The sequence below is a fragment of the Tursiops truncatus genome, chromosome 8 (assembly GCF_011762595.2).
Source record: "Tursiops truncatus isolate mTurTru1 chromosome 8, mTurTru1.mat.Y, whole genome shotgun sequence".
NCBI lineage: Eukaryota > Metazoa > Chordata > Mammalia > Artiodactyla > Delphinidae > Tursiops > Tursiops truncatus.
This window is the reverse complement of record NC_047041.1, coordinates 81,431,368-81,454,737: the sequence shown is the minus strand read 5'-3', so window position 1 is coordinate 81,454,737 and position 23,370 is coordinate 81,431,368. Positions and strand designations below refer to the sequence as shown.

The 23,370-nt window shown below is 35.9% G+C and overlaps 1 protein-coding gene across 1 annotated transcript in view; it reads left to right on the top strand.

The window, feature by feature from the left end:
- Positions 1–23,370, top strand: part of DCDC1 (doublecortin domain containing 1) — a 452,054-nt gene that overhangs the window by 215,359 nt on the left and 213,325 nt on the right. The window contains exons 9-10 of the mRNA XM_073809437.1: positions 13,124–13,216; positions 20,903–21,073. Of these exons, the coding sequence (XP_073665538.1) occupies positions 13,124–13,216; positions 20,903–21,073 (264 nt within the window). The remainder of the gene's footprint in view (positions 1–13,123; positions 13,217–20,902; positions 21,074–23,370) is intronic.

Genomic DNA, 23,370 nt, shown 5'->3' with positions numbered 1-23,370 from the left:
ATTCACACACACGTGCGCGTGCACACACACACACGCACACACACACACATCAAAAACCCCATGTCAGAGTTCCATGAATCACCTTTAATATTTTTTTTTTTGGTTGATATGTCTTTTTTTTTTTTTACATCTTTATTGGAGTATAATTGCTTTACAATGGTGGGTTAGTTTCTGCTCTATAACAAAGTGAATCAGTTACACATATACATATATTCCCATATCTCTTCCCTCTTGCATCTCCCTCCCTCCCACCCTCCCTATCCCACCCCTCTAGGTGGTCACAAAGCACCAAGCTGATGTCCCTGTGCTATGCGGCTGCTTCCCACTAGCTATCTGTTTTACATTGGGTAGTGTATATATGTCCATTAGCATTATGGTGGAATCAAAGGTTAGAATAAAATTAATGACAGGAATAAAAGCAAAATCCAGAATCCAAAACAATTTTTTACATGACATTCCATTTTCTGTCTTCATAAAATCCCCTCCATGCACACACATTGACTGGCACTGTAATAAGTAGTTGTTATATCTGGGAACTCATGTTGCCTTTATTTGTTTTATATATTGGTAGTGTAGATCTCCCTGTGCTATGTGGCTGCTTCCCACTAGCTATCTATTTTACGTTTGGTAGTGTATATATGTCCATGCCACTCTCTCACTTTGTCACAGCTTACCCTTCCCCCTCCCCATATCCTCAAATCCATTCTCTAGTAGGTCTGTGTCTTTATTCTGGTTTTACCCCTAGGTTCTTCTTGACATTTTTTTTTCTTAAATTCCATATATATATGTGTTAGCATACGGTATTTGTCTTTCTCTTTCTGACTCACGTCACTCTGTATGACAGACTCTAGGTCCACCCACCTCATTACAAATAGCTCAATTTCGTTTCTTTTTATGGCTGAGTAATATTCCATTGTATATATGTGCCACATCTTCTTTATCCATTCATCTGATGATGGACACTTAGGTTGTTTCCATGTCCTGGCTATTGTAAATAGAGCTGCAATGAACATTTTGGTACATGACTCTTTTTGAATTATGGTTTCCTCAGGGTATATGCCCAGTAGTGGGATTGCTCGGTCGTACGGTAGTTCTATTTGTAGTTTTTTAAGGAACCTCCATACTGTTCTCCATAGTGGCTGTATCAATTTACGTTCCCACCAACAGTGCAAGAGGGTTCCCTTTTCTCCACACCCCCTCCAGCATTTGTTGTTTCTAGATTTTTTGATGATGGCCATTCAGACTGGTGTGAGATGATATCTCATTGTAGTTTTGATTTGCATTTCTCTAATGATTAATGATGTTGAGCATTCTTTCATGTGTTTGTTGGCAGTCTGTATATCTTCTTTGGAGAAATGTCTATTTAGGTCTTCTGCCCATTTTGGGATTGGGTTGTTTGTTTTTTTGTTACTGAGCTGCATGAGCTGCTTGTAAATTTTGGAGATGAATCCTTTGTCAGTTGCTTCGTTTGCAAATATTTTCTCCCATTCTGAGGATTGTCTTTTGGTCTTGTTTATGGTTTCCTTTGCTGTGCAAAAGGTTTGAAGTTTCATTAGGTCCCATTTGTCTATTTTTGTTTTTATTTCCATTTCTCTAGGAGGTGGGTCAAAAAGGATCTTGCTGTGATTTATGTCATAGTGTTCTGCCTACGTTTTCCTCTATGAGTTTGATAGTTTCTGGCCTTACATTTAGGTCTTTAATCCATTTTGAGCTTATTTTTGTGTATGGTGTTAGGGAGTGATCTAATCTCATACTTTTACATGTACCTGTCCAGTTTTCCCAGCACCACTTATTGAAGAGGCTATCCTTTCTCCACTGTACATTCCTGCCTCCTTTATCAAAGATAAGGTGACCAGGGGCTTCCCTGGTGGCGCAGTGGTTGGGAATCTGCCTGCCAACGCAGGGGACACGGGTTCGAGCTCCGGTCTGGGAGGATCCCACATGCCATGGAGCAGCTAGGCCCGTGAGCCACAACTACTGAGCCTGCGCATCTGGAGCCTGTGCTCCGCAACAAGAGCGGCTGCGATAGTGAGAGGCCCGCACACCGTGATGAAGAGTGGCCCCCGCTTGTCACAACTAGAGAAAGCCCTCAGACAGAAATGAAGACCCAACACAGCAAAAATAAATAAATAAAATTTAAAAAAAATCTTTGCTAATCTAATGGCAAAAATAATGTTTCATTGTTTTAAAAAAAAAAAGATACGGTGAACATATGTGCGTGGGTGTATCTCTGGGCTTTCTATCCTGTTCCATTGGTCTATATTTCTGTTTTTGTGCCAGTACCATACTCTCTTGATTACTGTAGCTTTGTAGTATAGTCTGAAGTCAGGGAACCTGATTCCTCCAGCTCTGTTTTTCGTTCTCAAGATTACTTTGGCTATTCAAGGTCTTTTGTGTTTCCATACAAATTGTGAAATTTTTTGTTCTAGTTCTGTGAAAAATGCCAGTGGTAGTTTCATAGGAATTGCATTGAATCTGTAGATTGCTTTGGGTAGTAGAGTCATTTTCACAATGTTGATTTTTCCAATCCAAGAACATGGTATATCTCTCCATCTATTTGTATCATCCTTAATTTCTTTCATCAGTGTCTTATAATTTTCTGCATACAGGTCTTTTGTCCTCTTAGGTAGGTTTATTCCTAGATATTTTATTCTTTTTGTTGCAGTGATAAATGGGAGTGTTTTCTTGATTTCATTTTCAGATTTTTCATCATTAGTCTATAGGAATGCAGAGATTTCTGTGCATTAATTTTGTATCCTGCTACTTTACCAAATTCATTTATTAGCTCTAGTAGTTTTTTGGTAGCATCTTTAGGATTCTCTATGTATACTATCATGTCATCTGCAAACAGTGACAGCTTTACTTCTTCTTTTCCGATTTGGATTCCTTTTATTTCCTTTTCTTCTCTGATTGCTGTGGCTAAAACTTCCAAAACTATGTTGAATAAGAGTGGTGAGAGTGGGCAACCTTGTCTTGTTCCTGATCTTAGTGGAAATGCTTTCAGTTTTTCACCATTGAGAACGATGTTGGCTGTAGGTTTGTCATACATGGCGTTTATTATGTTGAGGAAAGTTCCCTCTATGCCTACTTTCTGGAAGCTTTTTATCATAAATGGGTGTTGAATTTTGTTGAAAGCTTTCTCTGCATCTATTGAGATGACCATTTTGTTTTTCTCCTTCAGTTTGTTAATATAGTGTATCACGTTGATTGATTTGCATATATTGAAGAATCCTGCATTCCTGGAATAAACCCCACTTGATCCTGGTGTATGATCCTTTTAATGTGCTGTTGGATTCTGTTTGCTAGTATTTTGTTGAGGATTTTTGCATCTATGTTCATCAGTGATATTGGCCTGTAGTTTTCTTTCTTTGTGACATCCTTGTCTGGTTTTGGTATCAGGGTGATGGTAGCCTCAGAGAATGAGTTTGGGAGTGTTCCTCCATCTGCTATATTTTGGAAGAGTTTGAGAAGGATGGCTGTTAGCTCTTCTCTAAATGTTTGATAGAATTCGCCTGTGAAGCCATCTGGTCCCGGGCTTTTGTTTGTTGGAAGATTTTTAATCACAGTTTCAATTTCAGTTCTTGTGATTGGTCTGTTCATATTTTCTATTTCTTCCGGATTCAGTCTTGGCAGGTTGTGCATTTCTAAGAATTTGTCCATTTCTTCCAGGTTGTCCATTTTATTGGCATATAGTTGCTTGTAGTAATCTCTCATGATCTTTTGTATTTCTGCAGTGTCAGTTGTTACGTCTTTTTCATTTCTAATTCTATTGATTTTAGTCTTCTCCCTTTTTTTCTTGATGAGTCTGGCTAATGGTTTATCAATTTTGTTTATCTTCTCAAAGAACCAAATTTTAGTTTTATTGATCCTTGCTATCATTTCCTTCATTTCTTTTTCATTTATTTCTGATCTGATCTTTAAGATTTCTTTCCTTCTGCTAACTTTGGGGGTTTTTTGTTCTTTTTCTAATTGCTTTAGGTGCAAGATTAGGTTGTTTATTCGAGATGTTTCCTGTTTCTTAAGGTAGGACTGTATTGCTATAAACTTCCCTCTTAGAACTGCATTTGCTGCATCCCATAGGTTTTCGGTCCTCATGTATCCATTGTTATTTGTTTCTAGGTATTTTTTGATTTCCTCTTTGATTTCTTCAGTGATCACTTTGTTATTAAGTAGTGTATTGTTTAGCCTCCATGTGTTTGTATTTTTTACAGATCTTTTCCTGTCATTGATACCTAGTATCATAGTGCTGTGGTCGGAAAAGATGCTTGATACAATTTCAATTTTCTTAAATTTACCAAGGCTTGATTTGTGATCCAAGATATGATCTATCCTGGAGAATGTTCCATGAGCACTTGAGAAGAATGTGTATTCTGTTGTTTTTGGATGGAATGTCCTATATCAATTAAGTCCATCTTGTTTACTGTATCATTGAAAGCTTGTGTTTCCTTATTTATTTTCATCTTGGATGATCTGTCCATTGGTGAAAGTGAGGTGTTAAAGTCCCCTACTATGAATGTGTTACTGTCGATTTCCCCTTTTATGGCTGTTATTATTTGCCTTATGTATTGAGGTGCTCCTATGTTGGTTGCATAAATATTTATCATTGTTATATCTTCTTCTTGTATCGATCCCTTGATCATTATGTAGTGTCCTTTGTCTCTTCTAATAGTCTTTATTTTAAAGTCTATTTTGTCTGTTATGAGAATTGCTACTCCAGCTTTCTTTTGGTTTCCATTTGCATGGAATATCTTTTTCCATCCTCACTTTCAGTCTGTATGTGTCTCTAGGTGTGAAGTGGGTCTCTTGTAGACAGCATATATATGGGTCTTGTTTTTGTATCCATTCAGCCAGTCTGTGTCTTTTGGTGGGAGCATTTAATCCATTTACATTTAAGGTAATTATCGATATGTATGTTCCTATTCCCATTTTCTTAATTGTTTTGGGTTTGTTATTATCGGTCTTTTCCTTCTCTTGTGTTTCTTGCCTAGAGAAGATCCTTTAGCATTTGTTGTAAAGCTGGTTTGGTGGTGCCGAACTCTCTCAGCTTTTGCTTGTCTGTAAAGGTTTTAATTTCTCCATCAAATCTGAATGAGATCCTTGCTGGGTAGAGTAATCTTGGTTGAAGGTTTTTCTCCTTCATCACTTTAAATATGTCCTGCCAGTCCCTTCTGGCTTGCAGAGTTTCTACTGAAAGATCAGCTGTTAACCTTATGGGGATTCCCTTGTGTGTTATTTGTTTTTCCCTTGTTGCTTTTAATATATTTTCTTTGTATTTAACTTTTGACAGTTTAATTAATATGTGTCTTGGCGTGTTCCTCCTTGGATTTAGCCTGTATGGGACTCTCTGTGCTTCCTGGACTTGATTAACTATTTCCTTTCCCATATTAGGGAAGTTTTCAACTATAATTTCTTCAAATATTTTCTCAGTCCCTTTCTTTTTCTCTTCTTCTTCTGGAACCCGTATAATTCGAATGTTGGTGCATTTAATGTTGTCCAAGAGGTCTCTGAGACTGTCCTCAGTTCTTTTCATTCTTTTTTCTTTATTCTGCTCTGCAGTAGTTATTTCCACTATTTTATCTTCCAGGTCACTTATCCGTTCTTCTGCCTCAGTTTTTCTGCTATTGATCCCTTCTAGAGTATTTTTAATTTCATTTATTGTGTTGTTCATCATTGCTTGTTTCATCTTTAGTTCTTCTAGGTCCTTGTTAAATGTTTCTTGCATTTTCTCTATTCTTTTTCCAAGATTTTGGATCATCTTTACTATCATTATTCTGAATTCTTTTTCAGGTAGACTGCCTATTTCCTCTTCATTTGTTTGGTCTGGTGGGTTTTTATCTTGCTTCTTCGTCTGCTGTGTGTTTTTCTGTCTTCTCATTTTGCTTACCTTACTGTGTTTGGGGTCTCCTTTTTGCAGGCTGCAAGTTCATAGTTCCCGTTGTTTTTTGTGTTTGTCCCCAGTGGCTAAAGTTGGTTCAGTGGGTTGTGTAGGCTTCCTGGTGGAGGGGACTAGTGCCTGTGTTCTGGTGGATGAGGCTGGATCTTGTCTTTCTGGTGGGCAGGTCCACATCTGGTGGTGTGTTTTGGGGTGTCTGTGGACTTATTATGATTTTAGGCAGCCTCTCTGCTAATGGGTGGGATTGTGTTCCTGTCTTGCTAGTTGTTTGGCATAGGGTGTCCAGCACTGTAGCTTGCTGGTCGTTGAGTGAAGCTGGGTGTTGGAGTTGAGATGGAGATCTCTTGGAGATTTTCGCCATTTGATATTATGTGGAGCTGGGAGGTCTCTTGTGGACCAGTGTCCTGAAGTTGGCTCTCCCACCTCAGAGGCACAGCCGTGACTCCTGGCTGGAGCACCAAGAGCCTTTCATCCACACGGCTCAGAATAAAAGTTAGAAAAAGTAGAGAGAACGAAAGAAAGAGGATAAAATAAAATAAAATAAAGGTAAAATAAAATAAAGTTATTAAAATAATAGTTATTTTAAAAAAAATTTTTAAGTAAAAAAACAACAACACAAAAAACAGACGGGTAGAACCCTAGGACAAATGGTGAAAGCAAAGCTATACAGACAAAATCTCACACAGAAGGATACACATACACACTCACAAAAAGAGGAAAAGGGGAAAAAAGAATAAATCTTGCTCTCAAGGTCCACCTCCTCAATTTGGGATGATTTGTTGTCTATTCAGGTATTCCACAGATGTAGGGTACATCAAGTTGATTGGCCAGATTTAATCCGCTTCTCCTGAGGCTGCTGGGAGAGATTTCCCTTTCTCTGCTTTGTTCGCACAGCTCCTGGGGTTCAGCTTTGGATTTGGCCCCGCCTCTGCGTGTAGGTCGCCAGAGCGTCTGTTCTTCGCTCAGACAGGACGGGGTTAAAGGAGCCGCTGATTCGGGGGCTCCGGCTCACTCAGGCCCGGGGATAAGGGAGGGGCACGTAGTGCGCGGCGAGCCTGCGGCGGCAGAGGCCGGCATGACGTTGCACCAGCCTGAGGCGCGCCGTGCGTTCTCCCGGGGAAGCTGTTCCTGGATCCCGGGACCCTGGCAGTGGCGGGCTGCACAGGCTCCCCGGAGGGAGGTGTGGAGAGTGACCTGTGCTCGCACACAGGCTTCTTGGCGGCGGCAGCAGCAGCCTTAGCGTCTCATGCCCGTCTCTGGGGCCTGCGCTTTTAGCCGCGGCTCGCGCCCGTCTCTGGAGCTCCTTTAAGCAGCGCTCTTAATCCCCTCTCCTCGCGCAGCAGGAACAGAGGGAAGAAAAAGTCTCTTGCCTCATCGGCAGGTCCAGACTTTTTCCCAGACTCCCTCCCGGCTAGCCGTGGCGCAGTAACCCCCTGCAGGCTGTGTTCACACCGCCAACCCCAGTCCTCTCCCTGTGCTCCGACCCGAATCCCAAGCCTCAGCTCCCAACCCCGCCCGCCCCGGCGGGTGAGCAGACAAGCCTCTCGGACTGGTAAGTGCTTGTCGGCACCGATCCTCTGTGCGGGAATCTCTGCGCTTTGCCCTCTGCACCCCTGTTGCTGTGCTCTCCTCCGCGGCTCTGAAGGTTCCCCCCTCCACCACCCGCAGTCTCTGCCTGCGAAGGGGCTTCTAGTGTGTGAAAACCTTTCCTCCTTCACGGCTCCCTCCCACTGGTGCAGGTCCCAGCCATATTCTTTTGTCTCTGTTTATTCTTTTTTCTTTTGCCCTACCCAGGTACGTGAGGATTTTCTTGCCTCTTGGGAGGTCTGAAGTCTTCTGCCAGCGTTCAGTAGGTGTTCTGTAGGAGTTTTTCCACGTGTAGATGTATTTCTGATGTATCTGTGGGGAGGAAGGTGGTCTCCGCGTTTTACTCTTCTGCCATCTTCCGCCTCTCCCACCTTTAATATTTATGGCAGGAACGGATAGCATTGATTTGACATGTTGACCTGTTTATCAGTTTGATTTTGTACATTTGAACTTTTCAAACCATTGCCTATATTTTGGTTTCATCTTTGTTGACAGGTAGGGAACCAAAAATATCAGCCTGATCCAATTTAACATGATACAGACTCATTATCGTTTAATTCCTTTACCAATTTTTATGTGTGTGGCCACTCTTTAACAATTCCATTAATGCATTTCCACGCACAAATTATTTAGGTTGACAAAATTCAGAGTTTTTTTCTGGACATCCGTGATACCAAGTAGTGTCTTCCCTCGCACTCCTAGCAGCCACCTCCTGTTCCCATACATAAATGGCAGCCAGCAATGGCTGGAAACAAAGGACTCTCTCCCAGTCTCTGAATACAGTGACATTCATTCTGAGAGAAGCAGGGGCAGCTTTTTGAAAGCCGACTTCTTCAGCTCGACAATAACACACAATGAGTTATTGACTTGTTTATGTACGGAGCTCTTTTCAGTAACTAACTCTGACTCCCACAGTCTGGACAAATGATTGATTTCGTGGTTAGAAAAAGAGAAAGCTCTGGCGCTAAACTCTGTAGTGCAAACTACTTCTTCCCCATTTGTTCCCTAACTGAATAGGACCTTATTAAAATGCACTTTTCAAAAAAATACCTGCAGCTGGTCTTTATAACCATGTTTTGTATATATAAATAAGTAATTTGTCCCAGTCTTTTGTATACTAACAGACCATTGGGAAACTTGTCAATATATATGAAGGCTGATTGTCCTGTTGTTTATGCTAAACTGTATTGCCTGTATTGATCTGCATGTAAAATATGGATCAAATAATTTATTAATAGATCAGTATTTACTGGTCAAAAAGATTTTTGATAGAAAGATAGATTCAGTTTTCTTCTTGGGTTATGTTGCTTTATTAAGAACATTATACACAACACATATCATATGCTTCACATTTAAATCTTTAACTGCTTTTCTGGAGAATACAGAGAAAACTGCATGTAGAACTACAGTTCAGAGCACTGACAGTTTGGTTAGACTAATAGACTCTTCCCTCTTTGGCTGGTACCTATCTGGAATGTCAATATGAATTAGATAGAACATACCAGTGTTTGATTACTGTAGCTTTTCTAGAAATATTAATAACTAGACTCTAGCATTTACTTTAGAGTTATTTTCTCCTATAAAATAGATTTTATTTTATATTAATGTCATGTTAAATTTTTTATACAATTAGTCTTTATGATTTTCATAAATATGCCTTAAAATATTTTTTCTGGGGAGTTAAAAAAACAGGACAGAAAAGCCATATAATGTTAATGATACCATAAAATGAGATTACTGCTGTTCTGTCTGTATTTCTCCAGCAGGAGGTTTTGAGCCTGTTTTCCTCTCTAGGATGTCCATAGTAGAGCTTTCCTGAGCCAGCAAATGTTTGAAGAATTCCTCAAACTTAAGAGTACTTTCTATTATAGTCACAATGGGCCATATGTTTTGTATAAAACTATATATACATTAGTAATCTATGACCCTTTAGGGCTTTAGAGAAAGTATAATGTTTGCTATGTTAGCATTAATAGTTTTATGTAAAATATAGTCTAAAAGGTAACAACCACTAGAAATCATTTCATGGGAATCTGTTGTTTCAGGTATACTTTTGTGGATTTCTTTTCTTAATTCCTAAACAAATTGTTTGAGGTGAACTTACTCCTTTTTAATCTTGTTTCTCTAACCAGACCATTGTCTTGAATCATTTTGTTCATTTTTCTTTGACAGAGCCATTGTGTTCCTTGTTTCTTCCATATCTGCTACTGTCTTTGAGTAGTCTCTCGTCTGTTTTTTTCTGGTTACCATTAATATTGAATGAGCCAACTTTAACCTACTTTAGGATAGCCAGTGTTTGTTACTTACATATTTTTAAACTCTTAGCAGCAAGCTGTGGCGAAAATGGTGAATTAAACCTTCCTATTTAGCTTGGTAAGTTTTGATGTGTATCACAAATATTTGGCGGTGTTTTCTCACATTTTAAAAGGGCATGATGTAGTTAGAAAAAAGCAACTTGATTTTCCACTCCCCTGTTTGGTAGAGATTTGGCTTTTCATAGTTATATACAAATTTTAGCCATCTTTCTGTTTTTTTATTGAGGTATATTGAGAAATATCACTGCAATGTCTAGTTAGCATTCCTCACTATACATAGTTACAGATTTTTTCCTTGTGATGAGAACTTTTAAGATCTACTCTCTTAGCAAGTTTCATATACGCAATACACTATTATTAACTATAGTCACTATGCTGTACATTACATCCCCATGACTTACTTATTTTATAACTGAAAGTTTGTACCTTTTGACTTCTTTCATCCATTTTGCCCACCTTTCAACCCCCATTCCACCTCTGGCAACCACCAGTGTTCTCTGTATCTATGAGCTTTTTTTCTTTTTTAAGATTCCATATGTAAGTGAGATCATGTGCTATTTATCTTTCTCCATCTGACTTTTTTCACTTAGGATAATGCCCTCAAGGTTCATCCTTCCTGTTTGTTTTGATTTTTAATTTGAAGTGTCTACCTCTTTATACATGAAAATTAGCCTCAGAAATTTCAAGCCCATTGACAAAAAATTATTTCATATATTTTAAGAACAGCAAATCAAAAGCATCTAGTTTTGTCTTAATGAAGAAACAGGATGTTCTCTTCCAAAGTGACAGGAGAGAAGAATCTTACTGTTGTTATTGTGTCTGGAATTTGAGGGAGAGATGCTGTTTGCACTGCATATTATTAATACCTCAAAGTGAAAATGCGTTCTCTTAATTTGACTTTTTACTTTCAATAATTTCCTCTAAATGATTGTATTAAGATATCTCTCTTTTTGAATGTCTAGGCTGTTTTCAGAAAAGGCCCCATGTATGTATCCTTAGTTTTGTTGACAATTTATTTTTCAATATCTTACTGGGTTCTCTATTTGGTACTATGCATATAATGCTTTTCAGTGTTGATATGTTTTTCCCTCAGCTTATGTAGATTAGGATAGTGCTAGAAGTTGAATGTTAGAATGAGGTGATTTTTCCAACTGCAGTGGTTTTATAGGTAAAGAATTCCTACCTTTTAAAGAGTTACTTGGAAGCAGTTCTACATGTCATGGTCCTGGGAGACCACATTGAATCGGACCTACTGCAGTGGCACCGAAGAGTTTTATAGCTCTGTTTTTGTTCTGTTTTGCTTCCTTTCAAAAAAGATCTGCTCTGAATGTTTTTGCATTTGGAAATTAACTTTGTGAAGAAAAGATGACCTTGGTGAATATTCCCCAGTCACTCTCCTTCACATATCCTCCCTGATAAATGAGACTCCCCTGGTAAAGAAATAATCATAGAGACTTGACACAAGTATGTTGTGCCACAGTTTACACATAGGCTTCCTTGTGTGGAAGTTGAGTTTGATATTTGACATTTTATAATATTACATTTTCTGTATTACTTTAGCACAGGAAAAAATATTTCTTGGGGAGATTGATTCTAAGAATAGCTTCACATGATGATTTTTCCCAGTTTTTACTGAGATATAATTAACATATGGCCCTGTGTAAGTTTAAGGTGAATAGCAGACTTGACTTTTTTTTTTTAATTTTTAAATTATTTTTTGACTTTACTTTTATATATTGTGAAATGATTACCACAGTAAGCTTAGTTAACATCCACCATTTCATATGGTTTAAAAAAATGGGTTTTTTTGGTGAACTCTTAGGATCTGCTGTCTTAACAAACTTTCAAATATACCATATAGCATTATACCTGTAGTCATCACGTATATCACATGTTTTGTTTTTTTTTTTTTAAAAACTTGTTTTCAGTGGTTCTCTGTCTAGGACAGGCAAACATTTGCAAACATTTCCTGCTGTCCAAATTCAGTCTGCCTCTTTTTTGTTTTTTAAGTTCTGTTGGAACATAGCCACGCTCATTTGTTTATGTATTTTCTATTTCATGCTATGGGGGCAGAGTTGAGTAATTGCAAAAGAGACTTGTCTGTCCCCCTTTTCCCCAAGCCTAAATATTTACTATCTGGTTCTTATAGAAATGTTTGTCAACTCCTTATCTAAGTTGATCATTAGGATCACCTAAGGATTCCTTAGACTTTTCTCCTCTCCCAAAACAGGATCTCTGATAAACTGAGCTGTGTCACATATGAGTAGATGAAGACTTCACAGGTTTGATACTATTCTTATAGTATATAAGAATAGGTAGATTGAGGAGGTTATATTGTTGACCCCCACTCCCATTCTATCCCAAGTATAGGAGTGGGTCTTCAGGCAGGGTATAGATTAGAGATTCATGTTAACTCAAACATGATTTGCCAGGCATACAATTGAGAAAGCCTATTTAAAATAACAACAGCATTAACAAAAGAAACAAAACAAAAAACATGGTCCTTATTCATTCTTAATCTTCAATAAGGGGATACTACGTGGCACGTCCATTGCCTAAGAATTGTTAAATATTCCAATTCAGAAGGTTCTGTATCAGGCTGTTACTTTCTTTCTTCCTATTAATACCAATCTGCTGAGTGAATATTACTGTGTGAGTTTAGCTTTTTCCTTTTTTTGAAAATAGCATGTTGTTTTGGTAGGGATTGTTTATAAAGAAATATAGAATGAGCCACATTCACCTTTTTATAACATGGGTTTACAGCAGTAGTAGAAGACCTCTGTCTGGCTCTGTTCATGGAGCAGGTTGGAAGTAACCATTCAGGTATTTAAGGTAAAACTTATTCTTTGTTGTGAAATATTGTGAATCATTTTGAACCATTCGACAGTGAATTGACATTTGCTTTTGGTTTATTTCCTTGAATTCTTATCCTGACATAACAGCAGCCAATTTATTCCCTACTGACAATGAAAGATTTGAATAGGAATATCAGCCTAATTTTAAAAAAATTTGCTATGTTAATTTTGACAAAATGCTTTTAAAAGGTACTCATCAGTGTCAAATGTCTGCAATTTAGGACCCCTTCCCAAATCATATTTTAGTAAGCTTAAAAACAATAAAAGTGGAAGTGAAAAATAGTGTTAAATGTTTTAAATATAAAAACATTTCGACTTATTTAAATGGAATTCATTTTCACATCCGTATGGGCCAAATTCATTTGAAATCACCTTCCATGATTATGCTAAATTAGTTGTTTGAATAAACATTGCTATTAGGTGTCAATAGGTGCCTATTTTCATGTCATTTACTTATTTATTTATTTCTCTAGTTGAACCTGGCTGTGGATGAACAGAAAGGGAAAATTACCGAAAAAGTCATTCTTTCAATGACAGCAAAGGAACACCATAAGGCACAAGAAGAAGTAAGGAACTTACTTTTTAAATTGTATTGTAAAGCTACAATAAATACTAATTTTAAAATTAAGGCAGATTTTACTTTGATTTGGTAGTGAACCAACTTTGGTTATCTGATAAAACATAATGAAAAAAACTGGTCAGAACTGGAAATCATTGTATTGATATAGGCAGCTTGAAAAATAGTTATATGCTTGAAAGAATAAATCATATTATAATTTTCTGAAAACTACTTATGAATACTTCCTCATAAATTTCCTAAATTAGGAAATTATTACATGCAACTGGAATCTAGAAATTATGGACTATGCTAACATAGGAAAAACATTAAAATTTTATTGAACTTTGAACAAATAATAAAATCTTATTTTTATTTTCTGACTTTCTAGGAATAGAATTATCTTTCTGAATTTTAGAAATGCTAGCAATGTTACCTCTTATCAAGGAAAAACTGTAGTTTATAAATGTCAAGCCTAAGTGAACTAATCATAAGATTCTGTAGACAATATTGTAAAGAAGGACTATTAACGCAAGGCTTCTTCTCTCCAAAGCTCATGCTGTGAAGTTGACAGCATATTCCATAAATGAAATAATAATACAAAATTGGTGTTAGACAAAAGGGAAAAATGATTTTCATGTAGTTTCCTGGAATGCAAAAGCATTTAATCTTTCTGAGGAAAGATCATGAATTTGCTAATTTCCATGTACTACTGTCAGTAAATAAAATCTATAAGCAACTTCAAAGAATAAGATAGCATGAACATTTAAAAATTAAACTTTCATATAATTCTCTTTTGACATTTTGGCAAGGAAATCTATCCAAGCTTTAGGGTTTTAATATTTTCTTATCATGGTAATTGCATCTCCTTTGCTAACTATGTATTTTACAATAGATGAACAAGTATAATGCATCAGATTTTCCTGAGTGAATTCAATTCTTTAAGTTAGAGACTACCTTAATATTTGGGGCTTATATATGTGCAGTATTAAAGATTATATTATAAACATTGATTGGTAATCTCAGTAGGAAATATTTCATAAGAAAAATTCAACTTGAATTTTTCTAAGATATAACAAATAACAATTGTATACTTTTAAATTATAGTTCTGACTCATTCCACTTAATATTAACAAGTTAAAAACTAGGTTGTTGGTTCTAGATTTAAAAAATACTGTCCTCTATCCAATTGAAAAATGTTGTTTATCACAGTTTATTACATTTTCACAGTAAGTTTAAAATGAATCTATCATATATCTTGATATCATCAACTTCAGGAAATGTAAATAAAAATCTCTAGTTGAATTAGTATAATTAAAATTGTATCTATAATAACAAATTATTATTAGAGAACAAATAGAAATAATCTAAAAGAATGAATAGATGAACTATTTTCTGCATTTTAAATATTGTAATTATTTTGCTTGTTGATATTTTATGCAAAACTATAATTTCAATGGAACTGGAAACTTGAAGTGGCCCAGGAAAATGATCATTATGCTAAAAATATCATTTTTAATGCCACCTTCTTACCAAAGCTGGAAATGAAAATTATTTTTTCTGGAAAATCCAACAGTATTAATGCTTATTTGGTACTCCTTTATTATCATCTTAATGTTTCTTTAGTACCTATATACATCACTTTTTCTCCTGCAAAGGGCCTTATTTGGTCACATATCTGCTTGATCAGCTGACTCCAAATGCCTTTTGTTTGCTTCAAAAATCACACAGTGAAGGGAATATTGATTGTGTGTGTGGGTGTGAATGTGTGTGTGTAAGAACCTTTAAATATATTCCATACACTATGAGAATAATTTTTATATCATTAATTTGAAAGTGATTTATTAATTTTGATGTGTAAGTCAGTGACATCAAGTTTTGTGCCTAATTCATATACAGAGATGTGAAATCATGATGGTAAAAAGAAATGAAAAATATGGGGATGGGGAGATTACTCCAACATTTAATTTTGCCCACAGTTTTTTTTACAAAATACTATATTTCTAGACATATTTCAAAACCTTAAGTAAACATCGTGAAATCTGAGATTTAGATTTAGGTATCTGCTGTCTGTATTTTTATCTTAAAATCTTATTTTATTTCATGTAATTTTTCCACATGAAAACTGGGAATAATAATAACGTATGCATCACGAGACTACTTCGATGTGATGGTATATGTTGAACTGTATCAAGCTTTTTAGGAATGGTCTACTAGAAATCTGTGTGTAATTTTTTTGTCAGTTTAAAAGTGTGTTATTCCAGATTCTCTGAAAAGTTGACACCAGGATCGAATTTTTTTTAATGTGTATGGATTTTAATAGAAGAAATGCCATGAGAGAAAATGGGGAGAGCTCTAGGAAAGGCTGGGAGACCTGTCAGACTGAAATGCAGGCTTGAACATGAGTGAAGGCGAGAGGAAGGGAAGACTGGGTGGAAGTATCCTAGACTGTTGTGCAGTCTAAGGAGGGTTTGGCAAAGCTGCTGGCGTATCCTTGAGTCAAAGTTGTCCATCAGAGGAGTCTTGTGACTCCCTGGGTTGGACCTGCTTTAGTATCCTTGGACATTGGTGCCAACCTGGTGATGGGTGTAAGAGCATAATAGCTTGGACCCTTGGTCAATTATGCTCCTGTAGCCAGAGGTCTGTGAAGTGCATTCTTATTGCTTCCTCCAAAAGTATACTTGACATCATCCTTATTGCCATCATCATACCCCTCTTGCCAGATGAGTTATAAAGATGTTTTTAAATGTCTCTATTTTCAATCACCCCTTCCCCCATGAGTTGATGGGGATGTTGGACTCAAATAGGCCTAAAGGCAGCACATAAGTGACCCCTGGCTGGAAACAATATAGATCTTCCAAAATAACTTCCATCTCAGAAGGGGTCTGGAAATCTATTAGAAAGTTGGGAGTAGTGGAAGTGATTGGAATACGAGATGGTATTTCAGTTTTCCTGTGGTTACACTGCAGCTCATCCTTAATTTTAAGATTAAAAGATACTTAATTTTGCTCACAGATTCCTATGTCTTTTCTAGCCTTCATTTGTCAAGTCTGATTATGTTCACTTCTTAACCTGAAAAACATTGTACCCTTGGGCCTGAACCAAGTAAGAGACTTTAGGGAGTTTAAAACACCCATTTTTATCTCCCTGTCCCCTTTCTGGTTCTTCTTAACTATGCTGTAAATTAGAAAGTGTCTTGGTCTTAAGTTTAAGCGCTGACCCGGCTTCGAGACTGTCCCATATGCTGCATGCCAAGATGATGTTCCTAGCGTGGAGGCTGCCACCCTTTGTGCTGATTTCAAGTGGCAATTCAGTATAAAGTGCTCTGGAGTCTCCTCACTAACATATATGGACTCCAGGCCACATAGCATTCAGGCCAACAGCTGAACTCATCACTAGAAAAACCAGGAGCTCTTCAAAGAGTCATTCATAATAGATAAAGTACAGTATTCACAATGTATGGTTCAGAGTGTACAACTTTGATAGGTATACATTTTAGAATGATTATAAACAGAACAATATTTTGTTTACTCTAAATCATCTTGAGAATTCAACTAAATTCAAGGGTTGCATGAATGACCAAAATGCCCTACATCTTATGCAAAAAAGCCTATGTATATGTTTATAGACAGGTGTGCATTTGCATTCTTTCAGAAGTTTGGTTTTTTTCCTCACCAGAATACTCTTTTTTTTTTTTTTTTTGCTACCTTCTGCTCATTTGTCACTCTCCCAAATTCTGTACAAGTGTCACTTCCGTGCTGCATTTCTACAGAGAATGAAGAGTAGAATGTGTAGGCTTTCGGCTGCACAATGAGATGGTGCATTTTTTCAACATATGCATACGTAAGCCTTCTTTTGTGAATGGGACTGATAGGGTCAGATAATGTTTAAAGGGAAAGGCTTTATGTCTCTCAGGCCTCTATGTTTCCACATGGATGCTCCCACACACACATAGATTGAATTATGAACAGACCCATTAATGCTGGGATCACAAAAGGTCAAGTTTTGTCTTCTTTTGCCCCCATTCACATTGCCTTTGTAGAGAGGAAAAAAAAAAAAGGATTTGCAGGAAAAAAAGATTCATGATGAAGAATTTTAAAGAACATTTTCCCCCCTTTTAGCAACATCTGTGATTGGAAAAAAAAAATCGTATCATGTAATATAATTCAAGAGTATTGTTTTACCTGTCTGATTTTGGTATATGAGTTATTTCATGCATAGCATTATCTTTCAGGGTAACACATAAAATGGAGCACTTTGAGAATAAAAGACCTTATGAAATTTTTTTTCCAATTTTAAAAAGCATTTTTTTAAATTGAAGTATAGTTGATTTACAATGTTGTGTTAATTTCAGGTGTACAACAAAGTGATTCAGTCATATACATATACATATATATATATATTCTTTTTCATATTCTTTTCCCCTAAAGGTTATTACAAGATATTGAGTAGAGTTCCCTGTGCTATACAGTAGGACCTTGTTGGTTATCTCCTTATGAATTTTTAAAGTAACAAAGTTTGAGGAAAATTGGTTGGAAACTTTATCAAAACGTCAGTGGCAGGATTCTTGATATATTTTCTCCTATGTTTAACATATAAGTTAATCTTTACTAGGGCATCTTATTTGATAGTTTTAAGTTATTAAAAATACAGGCCATGATTGCTATAATTATGCTTCACATACATTAACAGATAATCATGGGGCCAAGGAAAACGGCAAAAATGATAGAGAAATTTTTTGAAGCAACGAAGAATTTATGGGAAATGAAACTTTTAAGGTTTTAACCAATAGCCCTTTAGAATGCAAGTGACATCATCAATTGTATGGTTGATTTCTGATGTCACATGAAATTCCCTATCAGTGAAAGACTATGGATTGTGACAGTAAAACAAGTCGTATAAAGATGCTCTCAAATCAAAGCCTGAAATTCGTCCTTTTTTTTTTTTGGTGGCTTGCTGTAGCACTAGGTACAGTACATAAAATTAAAGAGAGCAGTATTATTGACTAACAAAACACATTGCATGATACTTAGTATATTTTAAAGACTATGTAAAATTATATCTTCTTGAATCAAATGATGCTGGGTATAGGTTCAGAGAGGATCGGTGCTTTCCAGAAGTAGACTCTTTCTATTTCAGGCCTTTGGATATTAGATTTTAATTTTGTCACATACCTATAAGAGCAAGTTACTTGGTCTGCTTTGGTCTCTAGCTTTGGTATGTAGAATATACTATTATCCATCGTCTTTGAGGATAATACTGCTAAAAGGTAGTATGTAAAGATAAGGATGAAAAACATTGACTAATATTGAATCATCCATCATTGCCATATTTTAAGCTTTATGACTTTCTTATAGGGTTAACTGTACTGTGGAAAGCATAGAAATTTGTTCTAGAAAGTAAGAAAAGGTCTTGAATCATGAATAGCAAGATGAGGAATGCAGTGGGTGGGGGAGCTACTTGAAGGTTTATTTATACTATTGGAGGTAGATTAGTTAGGTGGAGATGACAGGATGGATTACAGGGGGAGAGACTAGGGACAGGGAGGCCACTCAGTAGGTGTATTGGTAATACCAGTAGCAGGAGGGGATGAGGAGATGAAGCCTTGTCCAGAGTATTACTTATAAGAAAAGAAAGGAAGGAGAGGAAATATATGTGTTTAGAAGAACGGTTGATAAACTGAAGCCCTGGGGCCAAATCTAGCCCATTGCTTGTTTTTCTAAATAAAGTTTTATTGGAACACAGCCTTGTCCATTTGTTTACATATTGTCTGCAGCTGCTTACAAAGTACAACTGCAGGGTCGAATGGTTTTGATGGAGACACTATAACTCACAAAACTGAAAATATTATCTGGCTCTTATAGAGAAGAAGTTTGCCAGTTCTTTGTTTAGAAAAAAGCATTGTTTAAAAGAAGGTATATGATTGATCACATAGGGACAAATAAGAAAGATATGGGACACCAAAGAAAAATAGGAATCATTTAAATTAGCTTTATATGCATATAATGCTTCTAAAGTTCTTGGGAAAAGCTAAATATAGTTGAAGTTATATATATATATATATATATATATATATATATACACATAATATTATATATATATTTCAAATTAACTAGGTAAAGTAGAAAAGTAAATATTCAAGTCATATGTATAATAGTACAAACTTACTTTCATTGCCTTCCCTGAAATCCTCTGTGGAAGGGATAGAAATCATAGATTTAACATCAGAGTTGGTAGGGGCAAATACCATATTTTCAGCTGAGAGAGATAGAAAGACAATGAGCTGTCATTACATGGGAGACTCTTGGAGAAGGAGTTTGCATTTTATCTGTGGACACTGAAGTGAGGTTGAGAATCTATGTAGCAATTAGTTTCAAATTTTTATCTTCTTCATGTGACATAATGGTAGGAATAGGAAAGACAGGCCAAGAAAAACAATTAAAACTTGATTTGCAGAAAACTACTCTATTTAAAAATGAAAACACTGTAATAATACACCATGTACATGCGACATTATAGATTAGCCATTGTGCTGTCCATTCTTTAATCTAATTTAATTCTTAACATGGTCAGGTCAGTATTATTCTTCATTTGTGAATGAGGTTTTTTTATTACCTGTTCAAAGCCTCTCAGTCAGTAAATGAAAGAGCCAGCATTTTAACCCAAGATTTCAAAAATCCATGCCCTGTTCACAGTCATTCATAATTCTAAGATGGGTCTAATTTGATCACTTTAAAGATCATGGATAAAGAGAATTCCTGCTTTTCATCTCTTTTAGTCACTACCATATATCGACCAGTGTTTATGTAAGAATCCAATCTATTAGAGAGAATATAAGTTTATATAACACAGTGAAGGGTCAAAGAATTGTAATGATTTTTAATTTGTAAACTATAAGGGTTAAAATATTAACTTACTATTTTTGAGTCTTCAGTATGTCTTACTAATAACCTGTAAGTCAAGTTCATATGTCTCTTAAATATTCTGATTAGAAATCCATAAATTTAAATATAAAAGGTACATGTTTCTAAGCCTTTGCTGTTTCTGGAAAAATTCTATGCATTATTCAGAAATTTGTATATATTCAAAATATTGTCTAGAATAGAGCATTGTCTTTGAGGTATGGATATTTTGAAAAATTGTATTTATGAAATTTGGAAAATTATATTTTAAAGTATTTGGAAGGAAGAGAACAGACTGATTCATTTAAAAGGCCACAAAATGTTAATGAATTTAATATACATATTACAAATTTTAAAGGTAACATACAGATGGTAAAATAAAATATTCTTAAAAGGAAGGTACATGTAATAGAATTAAATATTGTCATTGGCGCATATATTGGATTACTTAAAGTTTTAGAGAGGTCTTATTCTGTTAAGCAGTTTAAAAGTCCTTGGCAAACTTGTCAATGTATATGGTTCTTTTTGTATCTAGAGACAATTTTTATTCAGCAGTTGTAAATGGGTACCTATTCCATATTACTGAAGTACAAAGTTAGAAATTTTCCCATAAATAAAATTTGTTGATGAAGGAATGTATATATCGCCTATTCGCTTTACTTGAACATAGATCTATACTCAGATTCTTCTATTGAAGTCATCTTCCCCACATCAAACTAAGTACTCAAAAATCTAATAGGTGTGACATCAACAATTACTTCTTGCTAACAACTCTTGTAATTTAACCCCTCCAGGTGAACAGGCTGATTGATGAATTGCAGACAGCTATCAAAAGCAACAGAGGTCATCTCTCTAAACTTGGCCCCCAATTACAGGCTGAGCAGGAGCAATTCTCCTCTTATGTCTACGAACACATTAAAAGCCTTCCAGCAAACACTCTTATCCCAGGAGGCCTGCAGCTCAAGGTGGGTGTCATTCTGTGACTCTCAATGGGTTCAACCAGAGACAAACCACTTTGCTCCATTTGAAGACCCTTGTAATAATTCCACTCAGCTTGGATTTCTTTTTGTGTTGTCTTCCTCAAACTGGAGTTTGGATTACAAGTGCTAATACTACCATTCAGGGAATATGTTCTAAAAGAAAATATCTAGAAGTCTTTGAAATATGGGTTTATAAACTTTAGTTTTCAACCCAGAAAAGTAATTTTAATGAAGAAATTAATCATGAACATTTACATGCTTTTCTAAGAAACATATATTTTTCACAGGAGTCACTGTGTATTTCAGTTTTTAAAAATAACTTATTTGGAGAAACGGACAAGCTTTAATAATTGACAGACAGTGGCAATAGGAATTAGAGGTGAAAGGCCAGGTGACTGATTGATGTTATAACTACATTGCCAAGGAAAAGGATCTGTATTGGATAAGTGTGACAGATGTCTGGGTTCACTTGGTAAAATCAATACGTAAGAATATACTGGGAAAAAAAGGTGAATTGGTTATTTGTTAGGACAAGATGGCTAAATGTCCTAAACTACCCTTTGCTATTGCATCATTGGAAGAGAAAAAAAAAAACTCATACTCAGCTAAAGTGGTTTAGGTACTGAAAGCTTAGGGAGTTTAAATACTTTTGTTTAAGTCTGTCAAATTAAGATTGTTCTATAATCTCATATCTCATGTTTCAAGAGACTATAATTAGTAAAATTGAATTACTCAAAGTATGGCTCTTTTCCATCTAAAGAACCATAACTACAATTCTTCATTTCCTTTTGATTATGTTCATATTTGAATGTGATAACATTCGAAGTAATTGTATTTTGATCAGCCTTTATCTCTACAGTTCCCCTTAATATTCAGTCTTATTCTGCAAATAACATTATAAACATTACATTTTCTGTCTATAACTTATTTCTTTAATGGCATTCCTTGTTTACATTTTAATGAGAATGTTACCATGTAAAAATTGACCTTTGGGGAAGTGTAATTCCAAGGTAAACACGATAATATATTTCTCATAGTCTATGCTATTCAGCTAAAGGCTTAGGAAGTGATGTTCAAGACATCAAGGTCAAGTGTTCCTGTAGTCCAGTAGCATTGTTCTTTTTCAGATTTCTGACTTGGTTACAGATCCAGTCTGCCATTTTGCACCTAAATGTAAGACCTGAAACCATAAAACTCCTAGAAGAAGTATGCTTCTTGTATGCTGCCTTGGCATTAGTCTTAGCAGTATATTTTTTTGGAGATCTTCAGGCAAGGGCAACAAAAGCAAAAATAAACAAATGGGGCTATCCCAAACAAAAAAGCTTTTGCACATCGAAGGAAACCATCAACAAAATGAAAAAACATACTGAATGGGAGAAGATGCTTGCAAATGATATGTCTAAGAAGGAGTTAATATCCAAAATATATAAAGAAATCACACATCAAAAAACCCCCAAACAATTCAGTTAAAAAATGGGCAGAGGACCTGAATAGGTATTTTTCCAAGGAAGATAGTCAACAGATACATGAAAAGATGCTTAGCATCGCTAGCCATCAGGGAAATGCAAATCAAAACTACAATGAGATATCACCTCACACTTGTGATAATGGCTGTTATCAAAAATATAACAAAAAACAAGTGTTGGTGAGGATGTGGAGAAAAGGGAACCCTCGAACACTGTTGCTGGGAATGTAAATTGGTGCAGCCATTATGGAAAACAGTATGGAGGTTCCTCAAAAAATTAAAAATAGAACTACCATACAATTCAGCACTTCCACTTCTGGGCATTTATCTGAAGAAAACGAAAACAGTTATTTGAAAAGATATATGCACCCCTATGTTCATTGCAGCATTATTTAGCCAAGATATGGAAGCAGCCTAGGTATCCATTGATAGGCAAATGGATATATATATACACAATGGAATGTTAGCCATAAAAAGAATGCAATCTTGCCATTTGCAACAATGTGGATGGACCTACAGGGTATTTTGCTAAATGAAATAAGTCAGACAGAGAAAGATAAATACTATATGACAAATAGTAAAAGACAAATACTATATTCCACTTATATGTGGAATCTATAAAACAAACAAACAAAACAGAAACAGACTCATAAATACAGAGAACAAACTGGTGGTTACCAAAGGGGAGGGAGTTGGGGGGGGTTGGGCGGAATAGGTGAAAGGGATTAAGAGGTACAAACTTCCAGTTATAAAATAAATAAGCTACAGGGATGTAATGTATAGCACAGGGAATATAGTCAATTACCTTGCAGTCACT